This window comes from Chionomys nivalis, chromosome 6 (genome assembly GCF_950005125.1).
Source record: "Chionomys nivalis chromosome 6, mChiNiv1.1, whole genome shotgun sequence".
NCBI classification, from domain to species: Eukaryota; Metazoa; Chordata; class Mammalia; order Rodentia; family Cricetidae; genus Chionomys; species Chionomys nivalis.
This window is the reverse complement of record NC_080091.1, coordinates 56,637,724-56,665,168: the sequence shown is the minus strand read 5'-3', so window position 1 is coordinate 56,665,168 and position 27,445 is coordinate 56,637,724. Positions and strand designations below refer to the sequence as shown.

The 27,445-nt window shown below is 45.5% G+C and overlaps 1 protein-coding gene and 1 non-coding gene across 3 annotated transcripts in view; one reads left to right on the top strand and one right to left on the bottom strand.

Moving 5' to 3' along the window:
• Positions 1-777: 777 nt before the first annotated feature.
• Ccdc149 (coiled-coil domain containing 149) overlaps positions 778-27,445 on the top strand; it is a 93,999-nt gene continuing 67,331 nt past the window's right edge. For both annotated transcript variants that reach the window (XM_057772217.1, XM_057772216.1), the window contains exon 1: positions 778-952. In XM_057772217.1, the coding sequence (XP_057628200.1) occupies positions 905-952 (48 nt within the window). In that variant the 5' untranslated portion in view covers positions 778-904. The remainder of the gene's footprint in view (positions 953-27,445) is intronic.
• Positions 25,914-26,020, bottom strand: LOC130876672 (U6 spliceosomal RNA). The gene has a single exon (XR_009057325.1). It is a non-coding gene; the product is annotated as a U6 spliceosomal RNA (small nuclear RNA).

Here is a 27,445-nt window from a genome sequence, read left to right as displayed (position 1 = left end):
GGGACTCTGTGGCCACCTTTCTTCCCAGTGCTCACTTATCTGTCTCGAGCTTGTGCGGGTTTTGAGAGTTCATACCTACATCAGCCCTGCTGTGCTTGCAAAATGCTGTTTACTTGAAGTCGTCCACCATCTCTGACTCTTAAAAATCTTTCCGCCTCCTCTTCAACACAGAACCCTGAACCGCACAATCTTGAACACCTCTCTGGACTCCTGCCAAGTCTCACCATTGAACTTTTTGGCCCTATTCAAAACTTAAAGTTTTACTTTCCAATTTTGCTTTGCGTCCTAAATATGACATCTGATACCTTTAAAAAAAAAAGAGTAAATATTGGTCGCTTTAAAAAAGTTTTTTGTGTAGAGTATGGAGGGGCTCATTTATGTGTTCAATATGTAGAGCACCTACTGCGTGCAGAAATTGTTCCAAACCTTCCCCGGAAAAGGAAGGCCCTTTCTTGAAGGAGCTTCGATTCCAATGGTGGAGGCCTGACCTGGCAGGGTATGGCTGGATGGGGGAGTTTGGCTTCCCAGAGTTGGGTTGACACCCAACTCTTCGCCAGCCTCCTTTCCTTCACGGCAGGCCTGGGAATGATGGGATCTAGGATTGTGTGCGGGTTTACAGGCCGGCCCCCTTCCCTAGAAGACGGGGCTGGTGACCTGGGGTCCCCAAGGCGCCGCAGCGGACGCTGGCCCCGGACTGTAGCAGGGCAGTGGTTGGGGCCCGGCTCCTCCTCCCCTTCCTCCGCGGAGGCTGACGTGGAGGCAACCGTGCGGGCGGCGGCGGCGGCGCGGAGGCTCGGTGGTGCCCAGCCCTCTCCCGGCTGCGCTGGTTGGGGTGGCGGCCGCAGCAGGAGCCGGAGGAGAAGGGAGGCGTCTGTGTAGCCGGCCTGCGCACGCAGGAAAGGACATGGACGGCGATCGGACAGAGAGCGACTGGCAGGGGCTGGTGAGCGAGGTGAGGCCGGGGCTCCGGGCCGGCCTCCGGAGCGGCTGCAGCGGCTCTGTAACCCCCGAGAAGCCGGGTACCAGGTGGCCCCGCAGGACCTGCAGGTGCGCGGTCCATCCCGCACTTTCGGGCCTGCGGGGGCGCCGCGGTCTCCCGCGCCATCTGGTGCCAGGCTCTGGGGAGGGGCCTTTAACCCACCAGGGTTTGGCCTAGGATTGGAGAGAATAAGCAGCCCTGGGATCCGGGAGGGGAAAGACAAGCCCCACCTAGTCACCACTGTTTTGGAGGCAAGTGATTGGATGATTCTCGGTGCTGGAAAAGTGACGCCTGGGGGACAATCCGGGCCCTTGGGTAACAACGGCCAGGTGGCATGACTTGGAACAGTGGTTTGGGTGGATGAGTTTGGCGTCCTTGCAACGACTGGTTCATGCGTTCACTTCTCCATTCTCTCAGCTCCTGTTTCCTGCTACCACTGTGTGTGAAGTGGTTCATTCATTTCTCAAAGGAATAAGACAGGTGCAGAAGTGATTTGACCTGTGGAAATAGACAACTCCACATCCTCCCCAGCGAGCGTGACAGAAACATTGCCAGGCACCCTGTACACCCCACTCCCATCCGCGACTCAGGCTGCTGGCTTCTCCTGGTGTATCTCTTACCCAAGCAAGCCACCACTCACCACCACCACCTGTGTGGATGGGGTCTCCAGTTATCTAACCACTTAATGCCCAGTTAATGCCCAGTGTGTGTAGAGCTCCACTGTCTAGGGTCTCTGCCCTAGTTTTAATTGGTTTAGCCTTGGTCTACACTGAAACCTCCCATAGGATATGTTATGTCTCTGTCCATCTCTGTCTCCTCCATCTGTTAGGCTTTATGTCAAGGGATAGATCCACTGGGAATCTTGTCTCTGGGCCCATAGAGAATCACCTATAGATAGAGTAAAGGAGGCTGGAAGGGGTTCTCCAAGGAAATCCAGTGCTGAGCTCTGACTCAGAAGGTACAATATGCCCTGTTCTAGTAGATGTTTGTTGAGAGTTCTTTTTAGAGGTCAAGCACCCTAGCCAGCCATGGGATGCACACCCGTGATCCTAGCAATTGGTAGAAGTAGAGGCAGCAGGATCAGGAGTTCAAGGCCATCCTCTGCTACATAGTGAGTTCAAAGCTCTACACAAGACTCCATCTCCCCCCTCCTCAATAAATAAACAACAAACAAGAAGTTAGATGCACTATTCTGTGCTTAGAATTCAGTGGCCACCCATTCAGAAGACTCCTCAGAATCTCCTTCCTACCTTCAAAGAGCACATGAGGTTTATTGGTGTAGTTTGGGAAGAAAGTCACTCAATAAACAAAGGAAGTAATCAAGTGCTAAATTGTGCCAGGTGTCCCTTGAGGGTGCCTCCCACTGGCAGGTGCATTGACCACATTGAATGGCCATGGTATCCTAGTTGGATTGTGTTTTTCAATTGGTTCTCCAATGCCTACACTTTGAGCTCCATAGATCGAAGGTGGTTGATAAACACTTGTTGAATAAGCCCACAGATCATAAATGAGTTATTTTAAAAGTTACCCCATCCATCCCAAATGAGTTTCATCTTGTTAATATTATAATATATAAGAATCACACAACCGAGTTACAAAAAATTGTGAAAACTTTTCATGTTTTAAATAAGTTCATAATCTTGTGGCTCCATTCATAGCTATCGTGGGCCATATGCTATAGAATAGTGGAATTTGCTTTGCACAGATGTGTGTTACAGACCTAAAATGTGAGCATGAGCAGAACTTGCCTTCTGCCTCAGGAGTAACAAATGTCTGTCTCTTGACTTTGCCCTTCATGTCAGTCATTGTACAGGAAGCCATATTTTCTTTAGCTGTCTGAGCCTCATTCTACATCAACATATGTAGGAATCACTTCTTAAGCAGTATGGAAATCAGGGCTGAGGCCAGCCAAGGAACATGTGCTAAGTCTTACAGCTTGTAACTAGAGGGAACGTGATTTGAACCCTGGTACGTCTTGCCCTGGGTCTTTGCTAGGCATTATGAAGCAGTGCTGTATATAATCTGTCTACATCTCTCATCAAACGGTATGTCTCCCAAGACAGGGGCCATACCTAGTCCATCTTTGATTCTGCGATAAATGTATCAGCTTTCTCAAAATCAGGCCTACAGATCAGAGCCCCTTTGGATGCCCATGAAAGTGCAAATTTCTGGGTCTCCAATCTACTTCAGTGAGTGGACGTGTACGGCCAGAACGCCATAGTATATCTGAGTTTTAGCTCCCTGTAGCTGTTCTTGTGTTTGGAATTTGGAATTAGGGTCTTTGGAGTCAGTCTTTCTTTGTATTGCCATCTCCCAAATAATGACAAGGAGATTTCTTGTTAATTATGAATGCTTGGCCTAAGCCTAGGCTTATTCCCAAGTAGCTCTTGTAACTTAAATTAACCCATTTATATTAATCTACGTTCTGCCACATGGCTCATTACTTCTCCATACCATATATCTGACTCATTCCACATCTTGCTGACAAAATTCTGCATGCCTTAGATTCTTCCTGTGTTCCTCTGTCTCCCCAGAAGTCCTGCCTATTCTCTCCTGTCTAGCTATTGGCCATTCAGCTCTTTATTAAACCAATAAGAGGATGCCTTAGGCAGAGACACATCTTCACAAAAAGATTATCCCACAACAGGTCTTTGTAGATATGAAGTTGAGATCCTTGCAATGAGAACATCTTACATTAGGATGAGCACTTAATCCTATAATTAGTGTCTGTATTTTAGAAAGGAGTGAGAGAGGGACTTGCAAGACACAGAGATATGGAGGCACAGCTATAGGAAGACAGACACAGAGAAAAAGCATATGACAACTCCCAGAGAATAGAGGGTACACTGATTCTGGACATCTGGCTTCCCTGACTGGGAGAGTAGTTTTGTTTTTTTTTTTTTTTTTTTTTAATGTCCTATTTGGTGTCAGTTTGTTATGCTAACACAGGAGACAAATCCACCTGCTGCTTCTGAGTGCTGAGAGATGTGTATTGAGAGATATGGCCCCAGGACTCCCTCTTTTGAAATCTCAGCTGCCCAGGAAACTATCTGTCCACTTAAATAAGTGCCAGCAGGGTTCCCTGTGCATGGAATGGGCCTGGTACATAGTCAAGTAGAATTAAAGGAAGTATGGCTAGTGGCATTACCAAGAGATTTAGGGATCCGGGCCAAATGAACTTTATAAGGGAACACCATCTCTTTCTGCAGCAGTCCCAATGTCTGTCCTACTGGGGTCCCTACACCATTTCCCTTTGTGCCTTTAGCCCTGGGCTGTGGTTTCCACCTAAGTCTCTATGGTGCTATTTATCCTAAAGATTTGAGAGCCAAATGCCGGAGTGAAAACCTGCTAGCTCAAAGAGGCAGAGAAAGCACCCAGCTGCTTCCTCCTTTGCTGTTGTCCCAGAAAGAGGGTTTTCTCCTATACTGTCTGAAACAAAAACTTCTCCAACTGGATGTGTCTCCCTTCTACTTCCTGTGTGTCTCTCTATCCATCCTCCTGATTTCCTCCCACTCTCTATGGTTTTTCTTATCAACTGGTTGCTTGCTCTGCTCTTGACCTATGCTTGATTTTATTGGATCCTATTTACCACATTCAAGCAGAAAGCTCATGAATTAAAGGTGCTAGGACTCAGCCACAACACACCTAGAAACAGGTTCCTCCAGTAAAGACACAATCTCAGGGCTCACAGTGTGGTCAAGTGTTCCAAAACACAGGACTGTCTTCCAGTTGTTTTCTTCCACGGGTTTGGACGTGGTTTTCATTTAAAATGTGATTACAGAGATCAGGCTGATTTTTCCATTTTTAGTGTAACCATTGGTGGCAGCCTTCTCTCAAGACCTGACTTCAACACTCTGTGTGTGAAAGAGACATGACTGATGCTCAGAGCTGGACGTTCAGTGCTTAGGGAGGTGCAGATATTGCATCTCTCATTGCCACACATGGGGAGCTTTCCACCTTAGAGAAACCACAGACACAGCTGCACACACAGCCTGTGACTTGTATTCATTACTCTCCTGTATATATGACCAATTACTTGACAAAGATAACTTAGTGGAGGAAGGTTTATTCTGGGCTCATACTTTCAGAGGGCTCAGTCCATCGTGCTAGGGAAGTATGGTCAAACAGAGCAGTGCACAGACTGGTGGTAAAGAAACAGAGAGATAAGAGAACCCAGGCCCCTTATTAGCTTTGTCCTTCACTTCCCCCTCTATCAGCCCAGCCCCTTGGTGTGGGATGGCTCTGCCCAGATTCAGGGTGGGTCTTCTTTCATCTATTACTCTTCCCTGGAAATGCCCAAACAGATCTGCCCACAGCAGAGCTTCTGCCTACCTTCTCAGTGACTCTAAACACAGCCCAGCTGACAATCATGTCTTAGCCTTATCACCACTTGAAATTTCATTGGTTAATTTGGGCGTGTGGTGTACAGTGGCTACGAGGCAGACAAAAGACAGCGAGCTCGCTATCTTAGCTCCAAGCCACTAGAGTTCAGGCCTATGGCTGAAGACCCACCTCTTAGTTTTAGTGTTGACAGACTCTGAAGATTTTAAGATACTTAGGGACAAGCTTACTCCAGTTTTGGTGAACACAAAACTTGGATCTACAGAACTTCTAAGAAAAATAGATGTATCTGTTAAAATCCTAGACACCTACTCTCTAAATGTGGTGTTTTAAATAAGATAGACATCAATGTGTCTTTCATGTTATAGGACTGCAGTACAAGTGGGCCTTACTTCTCTCTGTGAATTAGTTCGAAACTCAGGCTCCTTCCATCTTGTTGCTCTACCATGATTTAAAGCTTGGTCATCAGCTGGGTAGTTGAACAAAGATGCTGCTACCTTCCTTCATATTCAAGCCCACAGGAAGGGGAAAGAGGGAGAGGGCAGGGGGAGTTCAGACCATGGGGCTTTTTTTTACTGAGGGATGGATGGAGAGCTTTTTGCATTACTTCCGGTCATAAACCATTGGTTTGAACATTTTTACATGGCCACTACTAACTGAAAGAATAGAAAAAAAAGTATAATCTTTATCTAGATAGATCCAACTTGTATTTGGGAAGATTTGACTAAAAGGTAGCAAGTGTCTACAGACATGGAAAGAAAAATTATCAAAGAAAGAGGTAGATAAATTGAATTTTATCAAAATTAAAAATTATTTGCCTCTGAAAAACTTGTTTGATAAATGCAAAACAAGCCATAGGTAATGCAAAACAAGCCATAGGTTGAGAGCAGGTATGCACAGAATATATGCACACACACACACACATATCATATCTAGAATATAAAAGCAATTCTTATAACTAAATAAGAAAATAAGCAATCTAATTTCCCAAATGGGCAAAGTTAAGTACATGCTGCTCTGAAGATGAGATAGGGACGGCAAGTAAGCACCTGCACAGATGTTCAGCATCATCAGTCACCAGGGAAATGGAAATTGGAACCACAGGGAGAAACCACAACACTCCGATTAGAATGGAAAAACAGCAAACAACTAATGAAGAACTGACAGGGTGCAGAGCCACCAAAGTCTCCATTGCTGGAGGAGCAGACTGTAGTTGTCACTTCTGAAAAAGTGTGTGTGTGTCTGTATGTCTGTGTGCGTGTGTGTGTTTGTCTATATGTCTGTGTGTTTCTTTGTGTATGTCTGTGTATGTGTGTTTCTCTCCCTGTGTGTGTCTATGTGTGTTTCTGTGTGTCTGTATGTGTTCTCTCTCTCTCTCTCTCTCTCTGTATGTCTGTGCATGTTTCTTTGCGTGTGTTTCTGTGTATGTGTGTGTGTGTCTGTATGTCTGTGTGTGTTTCTGTGTGTGTGTGTCTGTGTGTCTATATGTCTGTGTGTTTCTGTGTGTGTTTCTGTGTGTGTGTGTCTGTGTGTCTATATGTCTGTGTGTTTCTCTGTGTGTCTCTGTGTGTGTTTCTCTCTCTGTGTGTGTCTATGTGTGTTTCTGTGTGTCTGTATGTGTTTCTCTGTGTGTGTGTGTATGTCTGTTCATGTTTCTCTCTCTCTGTGTGTATTCCTGTGTATGTGTGTGTGTGTGTCTGTGTGCACAGGGGCCAGTGGAGGATACCCAATGTTCTGCTCTATCATTATCTGCCACATTCCCATGAGACAGGGTCTCTTACTGACCCTAGAACTAGACTGGCAGCCAGTAAGCCGCAGAGATCTTCTTGGCTTTTCCCCACATTTGCTGGGGTTACATCATGTGCCATGCCAACAGCCACCTCTTTATTTGGGTACTGAGGATTTGAACTCAGGTCATCATGCTTATGCAGCAAATGCTCTTATCAAATGAGCCTTTTCTCTAGCCTGTCATATGTCTTCTAAACTCACCTTTACTAAGGTTTAGTTGACATGTGTAAAACACCACACTTCTTTAGGGTGTGCAGTTGATGGTTGGGACATTAATATATACTTTGTGATGTTTATTACTAAGACCAAAGATTAAAGAATTCTTTGAAAAGTTAGAAGTAGGGGAATAGAAAAGCCTTGTGGTTTGTTAGAGCCTTGAAGTGGTGTAAAAGAGGAACCTGGGGGGACTTTCTGGTTTGATGAACATATCCTGTGTTTTGTTTATGAGGATAACTGTAAGTTTATTAAAGTGTATAGAACTTCAAACTTTGCAAAGGTGATTTCACCTATGTAAATTACATGTAAATACTATAATAAATTCAGCCTTATTCTTTGTAATTCTTCAACCCAACAGGTTTGTATCTAAATTAGCACATTCCCTCTCCAGCCCTCCCTCTCTCTCTCCCAACACTCATCAGGCTAGGCTCAGCATTCCTTCGAAGACACTAAAGACCAAGTTCTCCTTCACATTCTGATTCCGTCCTACCCTTGATGTAGGCTATACTCTCTTATCTTTGGGAGATCTTGGTGGAGGGAGCTACTGGGGAGCCGTTTATGCCTGGACATCACGAGGGCAAGGCATTTAAAATGGAAAAGACCATCACTTTATTACCTGGGTTTTGCTGGGCTTCTCCTTCACTGGGACAGAAAGATAGAATGTCTTGCCTCTTAAAAAAGAGACACTCACACACAGGAAAAACAATGGCAATGACTCCAGGAAATGGAGGTGAGATGGGAAGACAGGCCTGCTCTGTTATTATTGTGAAGCAGTCACTCCCATTAAATGATATTTTTATTGACTAAAAGTACTATGTACAATAGTACATGAGCTGGGCAGAGGAGCAGACGTTGAGGAAGTGGAATGTGAACAGACTCTCTTCTCTTTAGTTCAAGAGGGCAAAAAAAATCAGAAGCAGAAATAGGTATGAGCCTGAGCTGGTGTTTGTGCTGTTAGGAAGCAGTCCAAGGAGGAACTACGGGGTTGGGGGAATAGCACGCATTGCAGTTAGATAGCCAGGGCAGATCAGGTGGAAAGTGGATTCAGAGGCCAGACAGCAGGGTGTGTTCTGATGTAGCCAGAACAGAGAGGCACCAAATGCTTGTTCAGCTAAAGTCCACGTTGATGAAAGTGCCTGGGGTCAGTTTGTTTCCATTGAACTCGCTTGTCACAGAGCTTCGATCACCCGCAGGGCACGGTGCCAGGCAGTGGGAATGGAATCGAGACAAGACAGGTGAGGGCGAGCTACCGCTGATCTGATCCTTTCTGTCAACATCAACACTCTTAGTTGCCTTGCGTGTTCTGGAGAAAGGTCTCCCAGAGCCAGACTTCTGGTTTTGAGTAAGTGAGTTTATTAAGGGTAGAGGAAGTAAAAAAAGAACAAATAGCAATTAGCAGATAGGAAGAAGACAGTAGATTGCAGATAGACAGTAAAATATTAGGTTGGGAGTTTACGACGTTTAGCAGACTTGACTGGAGTAGCACAACTGAAAGAACAAAGGAGACTCCATCAAATCTGGAGCGTACAGATATCCAGTAGAAAATCAATGGGGCGGTCTCACAGAGGCACAACCAGTTAGAGGTCTCCTCCTGAGTCCTGGGCCATGCAAAGTGTCCCCTTAGCTGGGCCTCCAAGTGAAAGAACAAATAGCAGCAGGTGGGGATGACATCATTAAACATCTATCAGGGTGGGCTGGGGAAGCCAGGGTGGTCAGGTGATGGCGGGTCTTCTCCATCCTCCCATGGCTGAGCAGCAGGCTGTTTTGTTCTATGGGATAAACAGCAGTAACCACAGTTGGACGTAGTTTACTTCCTAGCTGTTCTCAGATGACAATTGACATAAAGATGCTGGGTCTAAAGTGTGTGTGTGTGCTCCCTTTCTGGACTCAGCTTCTCAGTGAATTTCAACAGCACACACAGCAACTGACCCATAGAATGTACATTACATCAATGGATCCTAATTATTCTGTCATTGTCCATCTCTCTACTGAACCCAAAAGCATTGAACTTGTTGAGAATAAGTAACTCTAAGTTTTTAACTTGTAACCTTAGCACTTAGAACTGGACTTGTCCATTGTAGGGAAGCATGGTCCTAAGTAAAGACTATAAGATAGGGTCAGTGTTTTGAAAGAATGAAGAGATATAGAAATGCAGAATGAGTGGACATTGAACACGACAATGGGAAACATTTCTAAGGAAGACCCATGCAGGATCCACAGTGAGCTGGACGGAGTAGATGCGGGGAGTGATGGCCCCTGATGGGTACCTTGAGCATCACAGTGCTAGGAATGGCAGGATATGGGGGCTACAGAGCTTGGTAAGGAGAGGGTGCACGTTCTATTTTGAACTCTGCATTGTTCAGCTTGCTGGGAGAACTTGAACTCTTGTGAGGAGAGCGGAGCGCTCACTGGGAATGCTTCTGATGAGCAGCTATCTTTGTAGTGGCAGGCTAATTTCAGAGTAAGTTTATTAAAATTAGCATGTGGGGAGAGGGGATTGAGCACACTGCTATTTTTAACTAATGGGATTCATGTTCTCTCCTATGCAGAGAAATTCACATATGTATCTCTAAATTTGACAATTTATACTCTTTTTATGTTGAAAAAATCAACTGAGTTTCACATAGAATCAAATACACTGGCTGAAGACTGGAAGAGGATTGTGGCTAGTTTCTCAATGAAAGTGACCAGAATAAATGATGTTTCTTACACACAGCCTCTTTTCCCATCAATTACACCAAACTGGGACTGCTGCCTGACCTTTTCCTGGCTAGGCTTGAACAATTTTCTATTTGCCCACGTGGGGCACCGTTGATAGACCAAAGAAAAGATTCCATTCTAGTTGGTGATACAACGAACTTCCTGGGAGTCACTTACAGGAGCATGAGTGACCCTGAAGCAGCTGCTTCACCCTAAAGCCTGCCCCACAATGATGACAGTTCATAGAAACCCATATCCATGGAGCTCTCTGTCCATCTTGCAGGCAGCTCCATTGAAGAGTGTCCTCTCCCCCGGCAATTGTTCACTGCTCATATAACACTTGAGTCTCCTGATTTTCCCTGCTCTTGAGCCTTGCTGACTTTCTGAGCTTCCCCCAGCCTTGGGACTTCTCCTTGACATTCCAGGGAGGAATGATTCAATTTGAAAGAATCATCTTTGGCTACTTCCTAGCAAGAACTTAGCTTAGGGAAGGGTCTGCTCCTATCCTGGGGGCCGCAGACAAATGCACAGGCTGGGACTAAATGATTCCCAGGGAACACAAACGCTATGGTTTGTGTAGGAAGTATTCCCCACCCAAGGCTCAAATAGCAAAAGTTTAATTCCCCAGCAGGTGGCCATCATTGTGAGGAAGCTGGGTCATGAAGGCTGTGACCTTCTCTGGGAATGAATCTCTGAGTGAATTCATACTTCACTGTGTTACTGAGAAGCGATGAGAAGTGGAGGAGGAGGCTCTCTTGGAGGAAGTAAGCCACCTGAGGGATGTATTGGAAGGATGTCTGGCCCCAGAGTCTTTCTTTTCCTCCTCTGCTACCTGGCTGCAGTGAGGAGAGCGGCTGCACTCTTCTGGGCTGCTGTTGCATGATGCTTCCACCTTGACACAGGCCTGAAAGCATGGGCCCAGCCAACCTTACCTTGAAATCAAGAATCCTTCTTCCTTTTAAGTTGTTTATGTCAGGCATTTTGTTGGAGGAAGTATGCCTCTGGAGGGTGGGCTTTGAGGTTTCAAAAGTCCAAGTCAAACCCAGAGTCTCTCTCTCTCTCTCTCTCTCTCTCTCTCTCTCTCTCTCTCTCTCTCTCTCTGCCTATTGACCAGGATGTAGCTCTCAGCTACTGCTCCAGCACCTGCATGCTGCCATGCTCCCTGTCATGATGATAACTAACAGACTAAACCTCTGAAACTGTTAGCAAGCCCAATTAAATGCTTTCTTTTATAAGAGCTGTTGTGGTCATGGTGTCTCTTCACAGCAATAGAACACTGAGTAAGATGACTCCCCAAATCATCATGGCCATTGAGCCTGAGGCTAGCGCTTCTTACTCGGATATCTCTCTTGAAAACTCTTTTCCATCAGTACTTGCCTGCAGTCTGAGAGAGAACGGAACTTCTCTGTATATGTGAATGAGATTTTGCAAGGTTAGTGAGCTCTTCAGAGATGGGACATGACTACTTACGGAAAGCCGGGAGATGGTTTTAGAATGCTGAAGCTTTTGCTGTGGTGACTGCTTGGGAGCACGAGCTGAGGCGAGACCCTGACAGGATTGATCCATTTTGAACCATTAGCTTCACATCCTCATTTATGGAAAATGAAATGTGGCTGCCCCTGCCCACCTACCCATGGTTTGATTAGTGGCTGCCACACAGGAAGGGCTCAGCAATGTGAGGATGCACCCCAGTTGTGCCTGGTAGGAAGGGATGGTGCAAAGAAATGGGGGTCCATCCATACAGTGTTTCTGGGACAGGCTGGGTCACAGGTAAAGGTCACCCTTCGGTACACTACGGGGCATGCTCTGATACAAAGTCTCTTCTCTGGCACAACTGGCCTCAGGTGTCCACTGGTGGCTGAACATGAAGTCATTACATGCATTGTGCTTCGGGGCAATTTAGCCGGGGAAAGAGGAAGGTTCTGGATGGAGGTGACTTCTGGGGCAGGAATGGTGGGCAGAATTTCAGCATGTGGGGTGTTTTTGTTGTTTTTCTGTTGCTGTATAAAATACCCTGATAGAAGGAACTTAATAATGAAGGAAGGAAGAAAGGAAGGAAGGAAGGAAGGAAGGAAGGAAGGAAGGAAGGAAGGAAGGAAGGAAGGAAGGAAGGAGAACGGACGGGTCTCTTTCGGCTCACAGCTCCAGTATATAGTTCATCATGTGGGTGTACTGAAGCAGCAGGAGCTTGAAGCAGCTCTTCACAATGCACCTACAGTCAGGGAAACGGAGATGAATCCTCCTCATCAACTAGCTTCCCCTTCTTGTGCAGTCTAGGAATGGTGTTGTCCTCCTTTTGGGTGGGTCTCCATACTTAAATTAACAGTCTAGATCATCCCTCTAAGGCACGCCCGGAGGCTAACCTACACTAAATAATCCTTCGTGTGCGTCAGCTAGGCGACTCCAGATCCTGGCAGGTATTAGCCATCACGCGGAGATGCAGAGGTGCTCCAGGCAGAAGGAACGGAGATGGGAAAAGTGCAGAGCTGGCAGATGCAGGCTCTGTTGGGGACAGCTCATCGGGCTTCAGGTGGGGACACTCGGACTTCGAGTGCCCCAGCAGCAGTAGAGAAGCTAGAGGATGTCTGAAAGTTTGTTTTTGAGCCCCACTCCCGTGCAGAGTGCTTATCTTCGTCAGGCTGCAGGAAAGCCCTTCCCCAGGGCATCGGAGATGCCTCTGCAAACGGAGGTGATGTGTCAGCTGCAGCTGTCAACACGATGCCATTGCAAATTCATGCTGATGGGGCACAGATTGACGTGCCTGCTTGCTCTGCCATCTGTAAATCCACGACGAAGGCAATATTGGAGGTGGTTGGGTAGGGTGGGGGACTCCCTTTTTCTAGCCTGTTCCAATATGCTTTATAATTGGTTCCAGCCTGATGCTATGCGGGGTCAGCCTGTAACCTTGTTTCCCTCCACAGCTTTTCTAGACCTTGCAGTGTGCTCGCTGGCTACTCTGTCCGTTCCAGGCAACTTCTTGTCTATGACCTCTTTTAAGAACCCCTTAACTTCCAGCTTTGCACCCCCTTCATTGTCTCTGAGTATCATCTCCTCTCAAGTCCACATTGTTCTGATCCTTTCCACTCCAGCCCCTCTTTGATCTTGAGAACATTGGCCGTGCACTCTGATTTCTGGCTTTGCTGAGTTTAGTGTTTAGGAGAAAGACACAACATTTGCTCTCAGAGAACTGACAGTGACTTCCTTCCAGCATTGTATTAGAAACGTCATCAGCCTTCCTGCACCCTGAGCCTTCCTACACTCCCAGCTTTCCTGTACCCCAAGCCTTCTTGCACCCCCAGTCTTCCTGCACCCCCAGTCTTCCTGTACCCCCAGTCTTCCTGTACCCCCAGTCTTCCTGCACCCCCAGTCTTCCTGCACCCTCAGCCGTCCTGCACCTTCAGTCTATTCCACCTTTCTATCCCGGCCATGGCTGCCAGCTCAAGATCCAGACGTAGGAGTCTGACCATAACTTTTCCTTGCTCAAGGAGCCTCCTCACCGGTTGGCTCTCACTTTGGCCCCGACTTTGCTGTCAATTAAAGCATGTCTTACTTTCATCCAAACGAAATGGACCAACTCTATATGGCATTTCTCTAACAGTCCTGGCAACCAGAACCACTTCCGGTATATGTGAAGCCTGGTTCCCCTCACCTTCCCTTCCACAGGCTCTGTCCTCTGCCCGGAACTCTCGCACCCCTTCTTTTCCTTACTCGCATTTCAAGGTTCAGCCATCGGTGCCATGGCCCACTGCTAACGTTGTCTCCCTGCCTGCCATCTCACAGCATCCATTTAGCCAAACTTGCTCTATCCAAATGGCCCTGTGGGGGCTTAGGCTGAGATTGTTCTTGCCTTGCCTTTATCCTGGAGTTGCTGCAGGAAGGGCAAGGCTATTTCATCATAGAATCTCCACTGGGCCCCTTGAAGCACATCCCCACCCCCCAGCAGTGAACAAATTCAGAAGAGATGGCAACCTCAATGATTTGTGGTTAACACTTCAATTGAAAGACTACTGAATCAAAATAAGGACATTATATTTTTTATGAGAATAACATCATCTGGTTTTTTTTCCCCCTCCAAGTTTCCTTCTATCCCTTTTATACCACAGGGCTTCTGACTTTCAGAGTATAGATTGTGATCTCTCGGAGGTGGTAAGTCAAGCCACCTTCTGATAAGCTCCTCTCAGGATTTATGTGTTAACTGTAACTCACTTCCCTCCTCCCCGTTTCTCTCCCCTCATTCTTTCCATGCTGGAATTGTACTGTATCAGAGATATTGCTAGGGAAAGGCAGGCAGAGGCTGTGGGTGGGAAGCCATTTGGTTATAAAGAGCTATTTCTATAATGGAATCTGACCTGCCCCTGAGTGTTCACCAGGTTTTTCCTCTGCTCTCGACTGGAATTAGCTTGCTCCAAAGGTCATTTGCCACCTAGGCTTGACTCTTCGACAATGAAGTTCCACAATTTCTTTCTTTTTTTTTTTTCAAAGATCTATTTTGCTTTTTGTTTTCTATTCTCCCTCTCCCTCCGCCCCCCCCCCTCAATGAGGGTGACAGATCCCCTTCCTGGAGCTGGAGTTACAGATGGTTGTTAGTCACCTGATAGGAGTACCGGGGATTGAACATGGGTCCTCTAGAAGAGCAGCAAGCACTCCTACCTCCTGAGATGTCTCTTTAGCCCCAGTCACACAGTGTCTTTGGTCTCTGTGGTCATTTTCTCATCAAGCAAAGTGTTAACAAAGTAATTCTTCACACCTATTTTCCTTCCACTGATATTTAGAGGCATTAACTATATCCTAAGTACTTTACCCAAAGTTGGGATGCACAATCCAGAAGGCCATTCTCCTCACAACTGTGTTGGAGGTTAGACCGAGCAGGTATTCCTGGGAATTCCAAGTGTTTGTGAAGTATCTAAAAATTCAGAGCCCTTATTTGTGGTTACTCAGCAACATCTAGGAGCAGAGAGCTTTATGTTAATTTCAAATCCCATGTTTTCCCGAGAAACCAGGGGTTTGTGCTGGAAGGCGTGTGCTCAGGTATCTCTTACCCTTACTTCCAGACCTCTGGAAAATATCTTTTCTCATGTTGGTTCTCATCTCTCTTAGGTATATGCCCCAAATATTGAGTTAAAAAGCAAGACTTTGGAGTGTCAAGATGGAACAGATTCAAAACTGTGGGCCCTCACATTGGGGTTTGACTTGGGGTTCCTTCCTGGATGCCACATAGCCTAGCAGCAGCACCAATGGGGTCAGCAGCCCTGTAGTTGTGACTGTATCCTAAAGAGGGCATCAAAACACCTCTCCTGGTGCAGCTGGAAGCAGGGACACCAGATGACCTAATAATACTCAGGGTTTACTTCCCCACCCTGGACTTGCCTCTCCCTGGCTATGTAGAGTGTCCTCAGGCAACATAGAAGGCTTGCCCATGGTGGCCTAGATTTTTGAATGAGGAAAAATTTGGGAAGAAAAGTAAATGACTAAAGCTATTATATAGGCATGATACATATCTTAGGTAATGATGGGTTTTAACTTTAATATTGAGTAATATAAATTCTCTGTACACTTCAAATTCACAAAATATGGATGTGTTTAAGAAGAGAAATCTATAATTTACCCAGGCCTCACTGGTGTTGATATAGAAGCACAATCTCCCATTTCTTGTGTTGTTGTTTCTCCAGAGTGAACCTGTAGTATATGCTGTTTTGTCTTTGTCCCTATAGAGACTAACGTGCAGGCAGTGAAAGCACACATTGTATGTGGAGAGATCAATGAAGTTTTTACATGTGTATGCAGCCGTGTGGCCTTGTGTTTACCAGCGTGAACCTGGGAGAGCCAGGCCTAAAAAGGAGGCAGACTAAAGTCTCCTGCAACAGCCAACATTATTCAGAGCATCAGACAGTTTATGCTCTGAGTTTAGAAGGGTCACCTGAATAAAGTGGATAATCACAAAGACAAGCCATGTTTTTATTTTTTGTTTTTCTGTAAGGCATATGAATAACAACAGCTGTAAAATCTCTCCTATCTGCTATATCTGGAAGGAGCATGGAAACACTTTCCATGAAGAGTTTTGTGTTTTGAAGAAGCTGAGGTCTCAGGGCTCTCGTCTTGTTTTCTTCGAGTTTTCCCACAAGCACTCAGAATTCTCACGGACTCCATTCTTGGACTGTATCCCAGCTGCCTTGTGTAGATATAAAACCCAGGACATTCCAAGCTCTCCACCGGGTTCTATATGCCCTTACTCGTCTTGTCCCTCTTCTCCACACCTCCCAGAGGTCACCGTTGTTCTGCATTTGTCACCATATGGTATTTTTATTACTCACTTCCTACCCAGTGGTAATGCAGATCATTCCATGGTACTTATATCACGCACAGTGGAAGGGCAGGATTATAAGCTACTGATAAACCATTCCTTTGTTAAACCTTAAGTGTATGTTTTAGAAATTGCGTTGTTTCCCACTGTCAGAGAGGTCAGGGGTTTGTCATCAGGAGCTCTGAATCAGGCTCCAGGGCAGTGAGGTGAGCGTTGTCGATGTGATATTTTTGGGGTGTGGGGAGCAGGGCACTGGCTTCTGCCTTCCATGGGTCACTCTTTAAGTGTGAACACCTGGGTTCTGTGGAACATCCTGATGCCAGTTCTTGCCTGTGTGTGAAAGGGCATCTGAGATCCCAGTATGACGATTGCACGGTGGTGTTTGCAGGAGAGCAAATTCTAGATGCTTGCTCATCCCAATTTTAAACTTTTTCTTGGAAAATTCTAGAAGAGGGAACTGGAAAGATGGCTCTTGCTTTTTAAGAGGATCTGTGTTCAATTCCCAACACATATGTGATGGCCCACAGCTGTCTCTGACTCCAGTTCTAGGGGTCCAGTGCACTTTCTGGCTTCCATGAGCTCCAGGCACACAAAGTGTGTACAGACATACAAGTAGGCTAAGCACTTTTGCACACCAAATAATTTTATAACAAACAAACAAACAAATAAAAATTTCTTTTAAAACATTAAATAAATTTCAGAAAGAGAAGAGGCTTCCATCTTGCTGTCTGCTACTTTGGACATTTATGGGCCGATCACAGGGTCTGCTTCAGAGGTCCTCCTTGTGAGGGCCACATGAGCCCCTGTCTGCTATGACTGAAACAATCCCAGGGCAAGCACCCGTTTGAAATTTAGTCTTTGTACCTTGCTGCAGTGCGGACAGCGACCAGTACTGATGATTCTCAGCGTTCCTGAGAGTGGCTCAGCTGTTAAGAGCACTTACCCCTCTTCCTGAGGACTGGAGTTCTGTTCCCAGCGCCCACACTGGTGACCTCTGACCCCCAAACCCATTTACCACCCCTGTGTCCACATCTCCCCCTCTCTGCATCTATCTCCTTTAGAAACGGCTAGTCTGGCCATCGAATCAGCTGTCCATCTGGTATTTCTGTTAGTGCTGCTCCAGAGGATGCTGAATTCCTTTACCGGTGGGGAAATATGTGAACCTGACATTTCCTGCCTCAGTGCCTTCTGAGTGCGGGGCCAGGAACGCTTCTGTTAAGTGTCAGACCTTCAGACTACACTTGCAGGCTAAAACAGCGCAGCGCACCTAGTGACATTTAAATGCTGTTTTGATGAATGGCAGTGACCAAAGTGATGGTGGTGGGGGTCAATCAGACTGGAAGAAAACAAAACCTGTACCCAGTGTTGGTTTGAGTTCCACCAGTGGTCTGTAGTCAATGAAGATTTTTCACCTTCCGGAAAAGTCATGGTCTCAGGCCACCCACAGGGACTTTCTGTTAACGTAACCAACCCATGTGCGGTCGATAGCCAGAGAAATAGATCTGGGCGGGTGAAGAGTCCTCCATTACACGTCTTTCCACTTCAGCTTGTCCCCTGAAAACGCCAGCGGTTTGAATCCCTTCCGGCATCCCAGACTGAGTCTCCACCTGACTTTTTACTGTGGGCTGGTTCTGAACTGACAGCTCTCGTTGAGGAGAATTTCTCCCTCATCAGTCATGCCTGGAGATGGTGGAAAGAAAATAAGCAGGGCGAAGATGAAGCGGGAGAGCAAATTAGCAAAGCTCCGGGAGAGACGAACAGGGCGCGGAGCGGGCGAGCAAACAGCTCCCTGTCTCAGGCTGCGGCTGGGGACACCTTCATCCTGCAGGCGGAAATTCAGGGCCCAAGTGGTCCTTTAGGGATGTCTATGAGGTTCTCATCCAGAGAAAACGACTGTAATGATCACGATTGGTTGGAATCCTGGCAGATGGTGGCAAGAGCTCTACTTACTTGGGTAATTAAAGCGGTAAGGATTTGCATGGTTGATTTGAAGGATCTCGAGGCTGCGGATGCCCGCGTGTGGGGCGGACTGGGATGGAGCACCTCCTTGCTTTAGAGGATATGCACCTGGCGACAGTAGGAGAGGATGGGGGGCAGAGACTGTTCCCACGCAGGCTCTATCTCCAGCACTCTGGTCCACTCATGAGACTGTTCAGCCCCGCAGGAGATGCAGAAAGGTGGAGTCTGCTCTCAAATCTAGGAGGGAGACTTTTCTTCTTTTCGGTGGTTCGGACACAATTCTCTTGATTACTGTGACGACAGGATGTGTACTATTGGGGGTCGCGGCTGTGACTCAGGTGCTCAAGTGCCCTTTGCCTGTTTAGCACGTGGAAGTAGGCAGCTGGAGCCCCAGTACAATCAAAAGAAATGGCAACGTTAGAGTTTCAACATTTCATTTTAGGCGAACTGTTTAATGGAGTCCTTGCAACCCTCCTATGAGTGAGATAGGGTGATGTGGCCCGAGAGCCACCGGGCAGGCCTGCATTCAAATTTCACTGTTGCCAGAGACAAGCTATAATGCTTTGCTGGTGTTCTGGGTTCCTTAAGAGCAAATCCCTTGAAGACCTTTTCCCCCTTCCTCTCTAGAGGAAATGGCAGTCCATCCCCTTTGGGACGGAGATTTTGATCAATGGGGGGGGGGGGGCGGCGGGGCGCAAGGAGCTATGTCGGACGTCAAGGCTCCAGAGTGATGAAGACCCTGTCTATGTTTTATGTGCAGGAGGGGGGAAACCCCCAAGTACCGGGTTGGGGAGCAGCTTCTTGTGTTTTCTGGATGAGTGATGGCCATGAAACCCACATGGTGTTCCCCAGACCCCAAGTACAACTCGGCAGCCTTGGCAGATGCCTTCCTGTTAGCTCATCCTGGATTCCCTTTGTCAGCAGCTGCCTGGGAGGCAGAGAGAGTCCTGAAGGGGCCATGTTTCAGCTTTCTGAGGAAGTAAAACTTCCACTGTAAGGTAGAAGCCAGGTCCCCTCTGGCTTGCCGTGTTGGAAGAAAGTCTGAGAACTTAGGAGCTGATATTTTCCCAAAGGGAACGTTAGTCCTGCCGGCAGAAGTGTTAGGGCCTTTGTTAGGGTGGATGTATTTGTTTGTTTTTATTCATTTGCTAGGCACATACTCTACCACTGAGCAACCCAGACTGCCAACCCTGTCTGGAAAAGTACAGTCTTTCTATTTGACCCAAGTTGGCCTCTTACTCCAAATCCTGTTCCACTCAGCTTGCCGAGTGCTGGCTTCACAGGCTTGCAGCACCGCTCCTGGCCCTGGGTCTTTTTATCGTTTCTTTCCCATTCCAGGGGAGGCTGAGTGGTTGCCGTTTCCCAGCTTTTGAAGTCAGCCTGACTAACATGTGCCACAGATTCTGCTGCTCAACCCTGAGGAGCTGAATTGAATCGTCCTCCCATGTGGGGAGTGCCAGAAAATCCCCTCTTCCAGGCTATGTGTGACTGTTACATAATATAGTATGTAAATAGATACAGGAGTGTCTGTGTGCACGCTGTCCCATCCAGTGTACCCTAGGAGCCCACTCGCTCAGCAACGTAGACGGGAACGGAACAACCTCTGCAGATGCCGGGTGCTTGCAGTGCCGTCTCCTGAACATTTGATCCCTGTAACGAACTGGAGTTGCACACCCCGTTGGCAGGCGGCCTCTTGGCCCCAGGCAAGGTCGATTATCCTCACACTGGCAACAGCAGCATCACTCTGGGGAAGCCGTGAGTTTGACAAAAATGTGCTATCTTCAGCAGAGGGAGAGGAATGTCCTGGCTCACTGTGGCAGGCAGAGGATAGGCAGTCTCCTTCCCTGGCGGTTCCACAGACCCAAAGGAAGCAGGAGGCAGGGCAGGAATGGAAGTGGGATGGTGGGAGGGAAGAGGAGTGCTAAGGAGAGAAGGACTGAAACGGAGATGCAGGTACAGCTCGTTATTCACCACTTCAGTTAACCAAGACTGTCAGGGAATTTCACATACCCCCCAGCTACTGCGGTTCACGTTATAAACTTTTCCAATTACCTGAAATCTCACTTAACTTAAATTCCAGCACCTCCCCTGGGGCCTTCAGATCATCAAAGTTTGCCTGTTGAAAGCAATCCCAGGGAGGGGGAAGTGTGGTGGTGAGTCTGAAGAAGACGGATCATAAAAAAAGTCATCTTCCCGGATGGCATGAGAATCCTAAGCCGCTGGTTTAGGATTGCTGGATCGTTAGCTAAAAGTTACAGAGTTGAACGCCAGCATGGCAAAGGGCCCGTGCCATGAGAGATGTACCCATGAAGGGTGGGCTTAGGTGGGCAGGAAGGGCTCGCGCCTAAGTCTTGAGGGAGGCACATGGGAGGCTGCCATTCTGCAGGCGGAGACTTCAGTAAGATGCAGGACACCGTACCTGCCCCACATGGTGTTTTACTCTGGATGCCCAACTCATACCTTCAAGAAGTTAAGGACACATATGTGCTTTCTTTTTTTTTCTTTTTTTTTTTTTAAATGTATGTTTTTCTGTTTTTACCTTTAGTTTTTTTTTCTGATTTTTATTAATTAATTAATTTAATTATTAAAGATTTCTGCCTCTTCCCCGCCACCACCTCCCATTCCCTCCCCCTCCCCCAATCAAGTCTTCCTTCCTCCTCAGCCCAAAGAGTAAGCAGGTTTCTCTGCCCTGTGGGAGGTCCAAGGACCACCCACCTCCATCCAGGTCTATTAAGGTGAGCATCCAAACTACCTGGGCTCCCACAAAGCCATTACATGCAATAGGATCAAGAACCCATTGCCATTGTTCTTCAGTTCTCAGTAGTCCTCATTGTCCATTATGTTCAGCGAGACCGGTTTTGTCCCATGCTTTTTCAGTCCCCGGCCAGCTGGCCTTGGTGAGTTCCCGATAGATCATCCCCATTGCCTCAGTGTGTGGGTGCACCCCTCGCCGTCTTGAGTTCCTTGCTCGTGCTCACTCTCCTTCTGCTCCTCCTTTGGATCGTGAGACTTCAGTCCAGTGCTCCAATGTTGGTCTCTGTCTCTGTCTTCTTTCATCGCCTGATGAAGGTTAATATTCAGGGGGATGCTTATATGTTTTTCTTTGGGTTCACCTTCTTATTTAGCTTCTCTAGAGTCACGAATTATAGTCTCAATGTCCTTTATTTATGGCTAGAAACCAAATATGAGTGAGTACATCCCATGTTCCTCTTTTTGGGTCTGGCTTACCTCACTCAGGATAGTGTTTTCAATTTCCGTCCATTTGTATGCAAAATTCAAGAAGTCATTGTTTTTTACTGCTGAGTAGTACTCTAATATGTATATATTCCATACTTTCTTCATCCATTCTTCCACTGAAGGACATCTAGGTTGTTTCCAGGTTCTGGCAATTACAAACAATGCTGCTATGAACATAGTTGAGCATATACTTTTGTTGTATGTTTGGGCATCTCTTGGGTATATTCCCAATAGTGGTATTGCTGGGTCAAGAGGTAGGTTGAACCCGACTTTCCTGAGAAACCGCCACACTGCTTTCCAAAGTGGTTGCACAAGTTTGCATTCCCACCAGGAATGGATGAGAGTGCCCCTTTCTCCACAACCTCTCCAGCAGAGGCTATCATTGGTGTTTTTGATTTTAGCCATTCTGACCGGTGTAAGATGGTATCTTAATGTTGTCTTGATTTGCATTTCCCTGATTGCTAAGGAAGTTGAGCATGATCTTAAGTGACTTTTGGCCATTTGAACTTCTTCTGTTGAAAAGTCTCTGTTCAGCTCAGTGCCCCATTTTATAATTGGATTGATTAACCTTTTACGGTCTAATTTCTTGAGTTCTTTGTATATTTTGGATATCAGACCTTTGTCAGTTGCGGGGTTGGTGAAGATCTTCTCCCAGTCATTGGGTTGCCTTTCTGTCTTAGTGACAGTGTCCTTTGCTTTACAGAAGCTTCTCAGTCTCAGGAGGTCCCATTTATTCAATGATGTCCTTAGTGTTTGTGCTGCTGGGGTTGTACGTAGGAAGTGTTCTCCTGTGCCCATGTGTTGTAGAGTACTTCCCACTTTCTCTTCTATCAGATTCAGTGTGTTTGGACTGATATTGAGGTCTTTAATCCATTTGGACTTGAGTTTTGTGCATGGTGATATATATGGATCTATTTTCATTCTTCTACAGATTGACTTCCAGTTTTGCCAGCACAATTTGTTGAAGATGCTCTCTTTTTTCCATTGTATACTTTTAGCTCCTTTATCGAAAATCAGGTGTTCATAGGTTTGTGGGCTAAAGTCAGGGTCTTCTATTCTATTCCATTGGTCGACTTCTCTGTTTTTATGCCAGTACCAAGCCGTTTTCAGTACTGTAGCTCTGTAATAGAGTTTGAAGTCAGGGATGGTAATGCCTCCAGACAATCCTTTATTGTATAAGATTGTTTTGGCTATCCTGGGTTTTTTGTTTTTCCATATAAAGTTGATTATTGTCTTCTCCAGATCTGTGAAGAATTTTGATGGGATTTTGATGGGGATTGCGTTGAATCTATAGATTGCTTTTGGTAGAATTGCCATTTTTACTATGTTGATCCTCCCAATCCAAGAGCAAGGGAGGTCCTTCCATTTTCTGGTGTCCTCTTCAATTTCTTTCTTCAAAGACTTAAAGTTCTTGCCAAATAGATCTTTCACTTCCTTGGTCAGAGTTACCCCAAGGTATTTTATGCTATTTGTGGCTATCGTGAAAGGTGATGCTTCTCTGATTTCCCTCTCTGCTTCCTTATCCTTAGTGTATAGGAAGGCAACTGATTTTTTGGAGTTGATTTTGTATCCTGCCACATTACCAAAGGTGTTTATCATCTGTAGGAGTTCTTTGGTAGAGTTTTTGGGGTCGGTTATGTATACTATCATATCATCTGCAAATAATGAAAGCTTAACTTCTTCCTTTCCAATACGGATCCCCTTGATCCCCTTATGTTGTCTTATTGCTATTGCTAGAACTTCAAGCACTATATTGAAGAGGTATGGAGAGAGTGGACATCCTTGTCGTGTTCCTGATTTTAGTGGGATGGCTTTGAGTTTTTCTCCATTTAATTTAATGTTAGCTGTCGGCTTGCTGTAAATAGCTTTTATTATATTTAGGTATGCCCCTTGTATCCCTAATCTCTCCAAGACCTTTATCATAAAGGGGTGTTGAATTTTGTCGAATGCTTTTTCAGCATCTAATGAAATGATCATATGGTTTTTTTCTTTCAGTTTATTTATATGGTTGATTACATTGATAGATTTGCGTATGTTGAACCAGCCCTGCATCTCTGGAATGAAGCCTACTTGATCATAATGGATAACTTTTCTAATGTGTTCTTGGATTCGGTTTGCCAGTATTTTATTGAGAATTTTTGCGTCGATGTTCATGAGTGAGATAGGCCTGTAATTCTCTTTCTTGGTTGGGTCTTTGTGTGGTTTTGGTATCAGGGTAACTGTAGCTTCATAAAAGGAATTTGGCAATGACTCTTCTGTTTCTATATTGTGAAATACATTAAGAAGTATAGGTATTAGCTCTTCTTGGAAGTTCTGGTAGAATTCTGCATTGAAACCATCTGGCCCTGGGCTTTTTTTGGAAGGGAGATTTTTGATAACTGTTTCTAATTCTTCGCGACTAACAGGTCTATTTAGATCGTTCACCTGGTCTTGGTTTAGGTTTGGTATATGGTACTTATCTAAAAAAGTGTCCATTTCTTTTGCATTTTCCAGTTTTGTGGCATACAGGCTTTTGTAGTAAGATCTAATGATTCTCTGAATTTCCTCTGTGTCTGTGGTTATGTCCCCCTTTTCATTTCTGATCTTATTTATTTGCGTGTTCTCTCTCTGTCGTTTAATTAGTTTGGAAAGGGGTTTGTCAATCTTGTTGATTTTCTCCAAGAACCAACTTTTTGTTTCATTGATTCTTTGGACTGTTTTCTGTGTTTCTATTTTGTTGATTTCTGCCCTCAGTTTGATTATTTCCAGTCTTCTACTCCTCCTGGGCGCGTCTGCTTCTTTTTTTTCTAGAGCTTTCAGGTGTGCTGTTAAGTCCCCAATGTATGCTTTCTCCGTTTTCTTTAAGTGGGCACTTAGTGCTATGAACTTTCCTCTTAGCACTGCTTTCATCGTGTCCCATAGGTTTGAGTATGTTGTCTCTTTGTTTTCATTAAATTCAAGGAAGACTTTAATTTCTTTCTTAATTTCTTCCTTGACCCAGGTGTGGTTCAGTAGTTGACTGTTCAGTTTCCATGAGTTTGTCAGCTTTCTGGGGGTAGCTTTGTTGGTGGCTTCTAACTTTAATCCGTGGTGATCTGATAAGACACAGGTGGACACTGATATTTTTTTGTATCTGTGGAGGTTTCCTTTGTTTCCAAGTATGTGGTCAATTTTCGAGAAGGTTCCATGAGCTGCAGAGAAGAAGGTGTATTCTTTCCTATTTGGGTGGAGTGTTCTATAGATGTCTGTTAAGTCCATTTGATTCATTACCTCCAACAATTCTCTTAATTCTCTATTAGTTTTCTGTCTGATTGACCTGTCCATTGGTGAGAGAGGTGTGTTGAAGTCTCCTACTACTAGTGTGTGTGATTTGATGTCTGCCTTGAGTTTTAGCAATATTTCTTTTACATAAGTGGGTGCTTTTATATTAGGGGCATAGATATTCAGGATTGAGACTTCATCCTGCTGAATCGTTCCTGTTATGAGTATAAAGTGTCCCTGTCGATCTCTTCTGATTGATTTTAGTTTGAAGTCAGTTTTGTTAGAAATTAGTATGGCCACACCTGCTTTTTTCTTAGGTCCATTTGCTTGAAAAACCTTTTCCCAACCCTTTACTCTGAGTAGATGCCTGTCTTTGTGGTTGAGATGAGTTTCTTGCAAACAGCAGACTGTTGGATCCTGTTTTCGTATCCAATCTCTTAGCCTGTGCCTTTTTATTGGTGAATTGAGACCATTAATATTAAGTGATATTAATGACCAGTGGTTGTTAACTCCGGTTATTCTTACTGCTTTTGGTAGAAGAGTTTGTGTGTCTCCCTTCTTTGAGTTGTGCTGTTGAAGGGTCACTAGATGCCTGGGTTATTGTAGGCAGTGTTGGCAATGTTGGATTCCTTGGGTTGTGATTTTCCTTCTATTACTTTCTGTAGGGCTGGATTTGTGGCAACGTATTGTTTAAATTTGTTCTTATCCTGGAATGTCTTGTTTTCTCCATTGATAGTGAACGATAGCTTGGCTGGGTATAGTATTTTGGGTTTGCATCCATGGTCTCTTAGTTTCTGTAGTACCTCTATCCAGGACCTTCTGGCTTTCATGGTTTCCATAGAGAAGTCAGGTGTAAGTCTGATCGGTTTACCTTTATAAGTTACTTGGCCTTTTTCCTTTGCAGCTCTTAATATTCTTTCTTTAATCTGTATATTTTGTGTTTTGATTATTATATGGCGAGGGGACGTTTTTTTTTGATCCAGTCTGTTTGGTGTTCTGTATGCTTCTTGAATATTCAAAGGAATATCTTTCTTTATGTTGGGGAAGTTTTCTTCCATAATTTTGTTAAAAATGTTTTCTGGACCTTTGAGCTGTGCCTCTTCTCCTTCTTCTATCCCTATTATTCTTAGGTTTGGTCTTTTTATTGTGTCCAAAAATATGGAACGCTTCACGGATTTGCGTGTCACCCCTGCGCAGGGGCCATGCTAATCTTCTCTGTATCGTTCCAGTTTTAGTGTATGTGCTGCCGAAGCGAGCACCACATATGTGCTTTCTAAGGGACAGTCCTGGGTGCCTGTTTGGGAAATCTGCAGGGCTTATAAGGATAAAGGTGAGGAAGGAACTGTATGATCACAGAAATGAAGGGAAGTGCCGTGTTAAGTGCTAAAAGGTCAAAACCCAAGTCCCATTTTGATGACTGTGGGAATTCTCCCACATTCTCGCCGTGTATACACTGTGGCTTGTATGTAGAGCTGTGCATTTCCCCTGCAACGTGAAAAGCTTCGTGAGTGAGTAGGCTTTTGACCTGGCAGAGTGATATTGTCATCTACAGAGTTTACCTTCCAGGACAGAGCAATCACGTTGCAAACAAAAAACGACAAACATTCCCATAAAGTAATCCCCATAAAATCCCAGGTTTGTGATTTGTGTTGGGCAACATTCATAGCCGTGTTTGGGCCATGGGTTGGACACAGCTGGTAGAGATTTAGGCAGAATATCAAATCGATGGCTGTATCACTAAAATACGCAAATACTAAATGTATATATCTGTATAACAATGTATGTGTACATTCGGTTACTGGAGACTGAGGTTGCGTCTCTATTATTTAGTGTGTTCTGGGCTCTCGCTTGTCTGTGGGGATTCAATGTTGTGTGTGAAAGGCCTGGTTGCAGAGGCCAAAGGTGGGCAGGTGGGCAGACATTGTGTCACAGCTTGTATACGTGTGGCTTGCTTGTGCTTGTGCACACCCCGTCCCACTTCTGCTCTCGTTGAGGTGTGTGCAGAATGCTGTGCAGCCAGCCAGGGGGCATTCTTTTTGGGGGGTTAAGAGGCTTTCGGGATAGGACACTTTCTCCAGCGCTGGATCAACTAAGATAAATGAGATTGGGGGGGGATGATGTAGGATTCCCCTCTGTATGCTGTAAATATCATTGGTTAATAAAGACACTGTTTTGGGCCTGTGATAGCAGAGCTAGGTGGGGAAAACTAAACTGAATGCTGGGAGAAAGGAGGCAGAGTCAGAGAGAAGCCATGTAGCCCCACCAGAGACAGACATGCCGAATCTTTGCTGGTAAACCACAGCCACATGGCAATACACAGATTAATAGAAATGGGTTAAATTAAGATGTAAGAGCTAGCTAAAATTATGCTTAAGCTATTGGCCAAACAGTAATTCAAATGATATAGTTTCTGAGTGATTTTTTTTTTTTTTGGGGTCTGGGCACTAGGAACAAACAAGTGGCTTCTCATACGTACAACAGAGAGTTGGGCAGGGTGGATAACGGCAGGAAGCTTTAATGGGAAGAAGTCGAGCAGGTGAAAGAGCAGCTGCAGCCAAGTCAGAGGTATGCTATTGCCAAATACTGAGGGGATGTGGCATGACAATCGCTTTTCATTCAGTGTATGTGTGTTTTTAAAATATTTTTTATTTTCATTTTTTTAATGGTAGGAGGAAATCAAAATG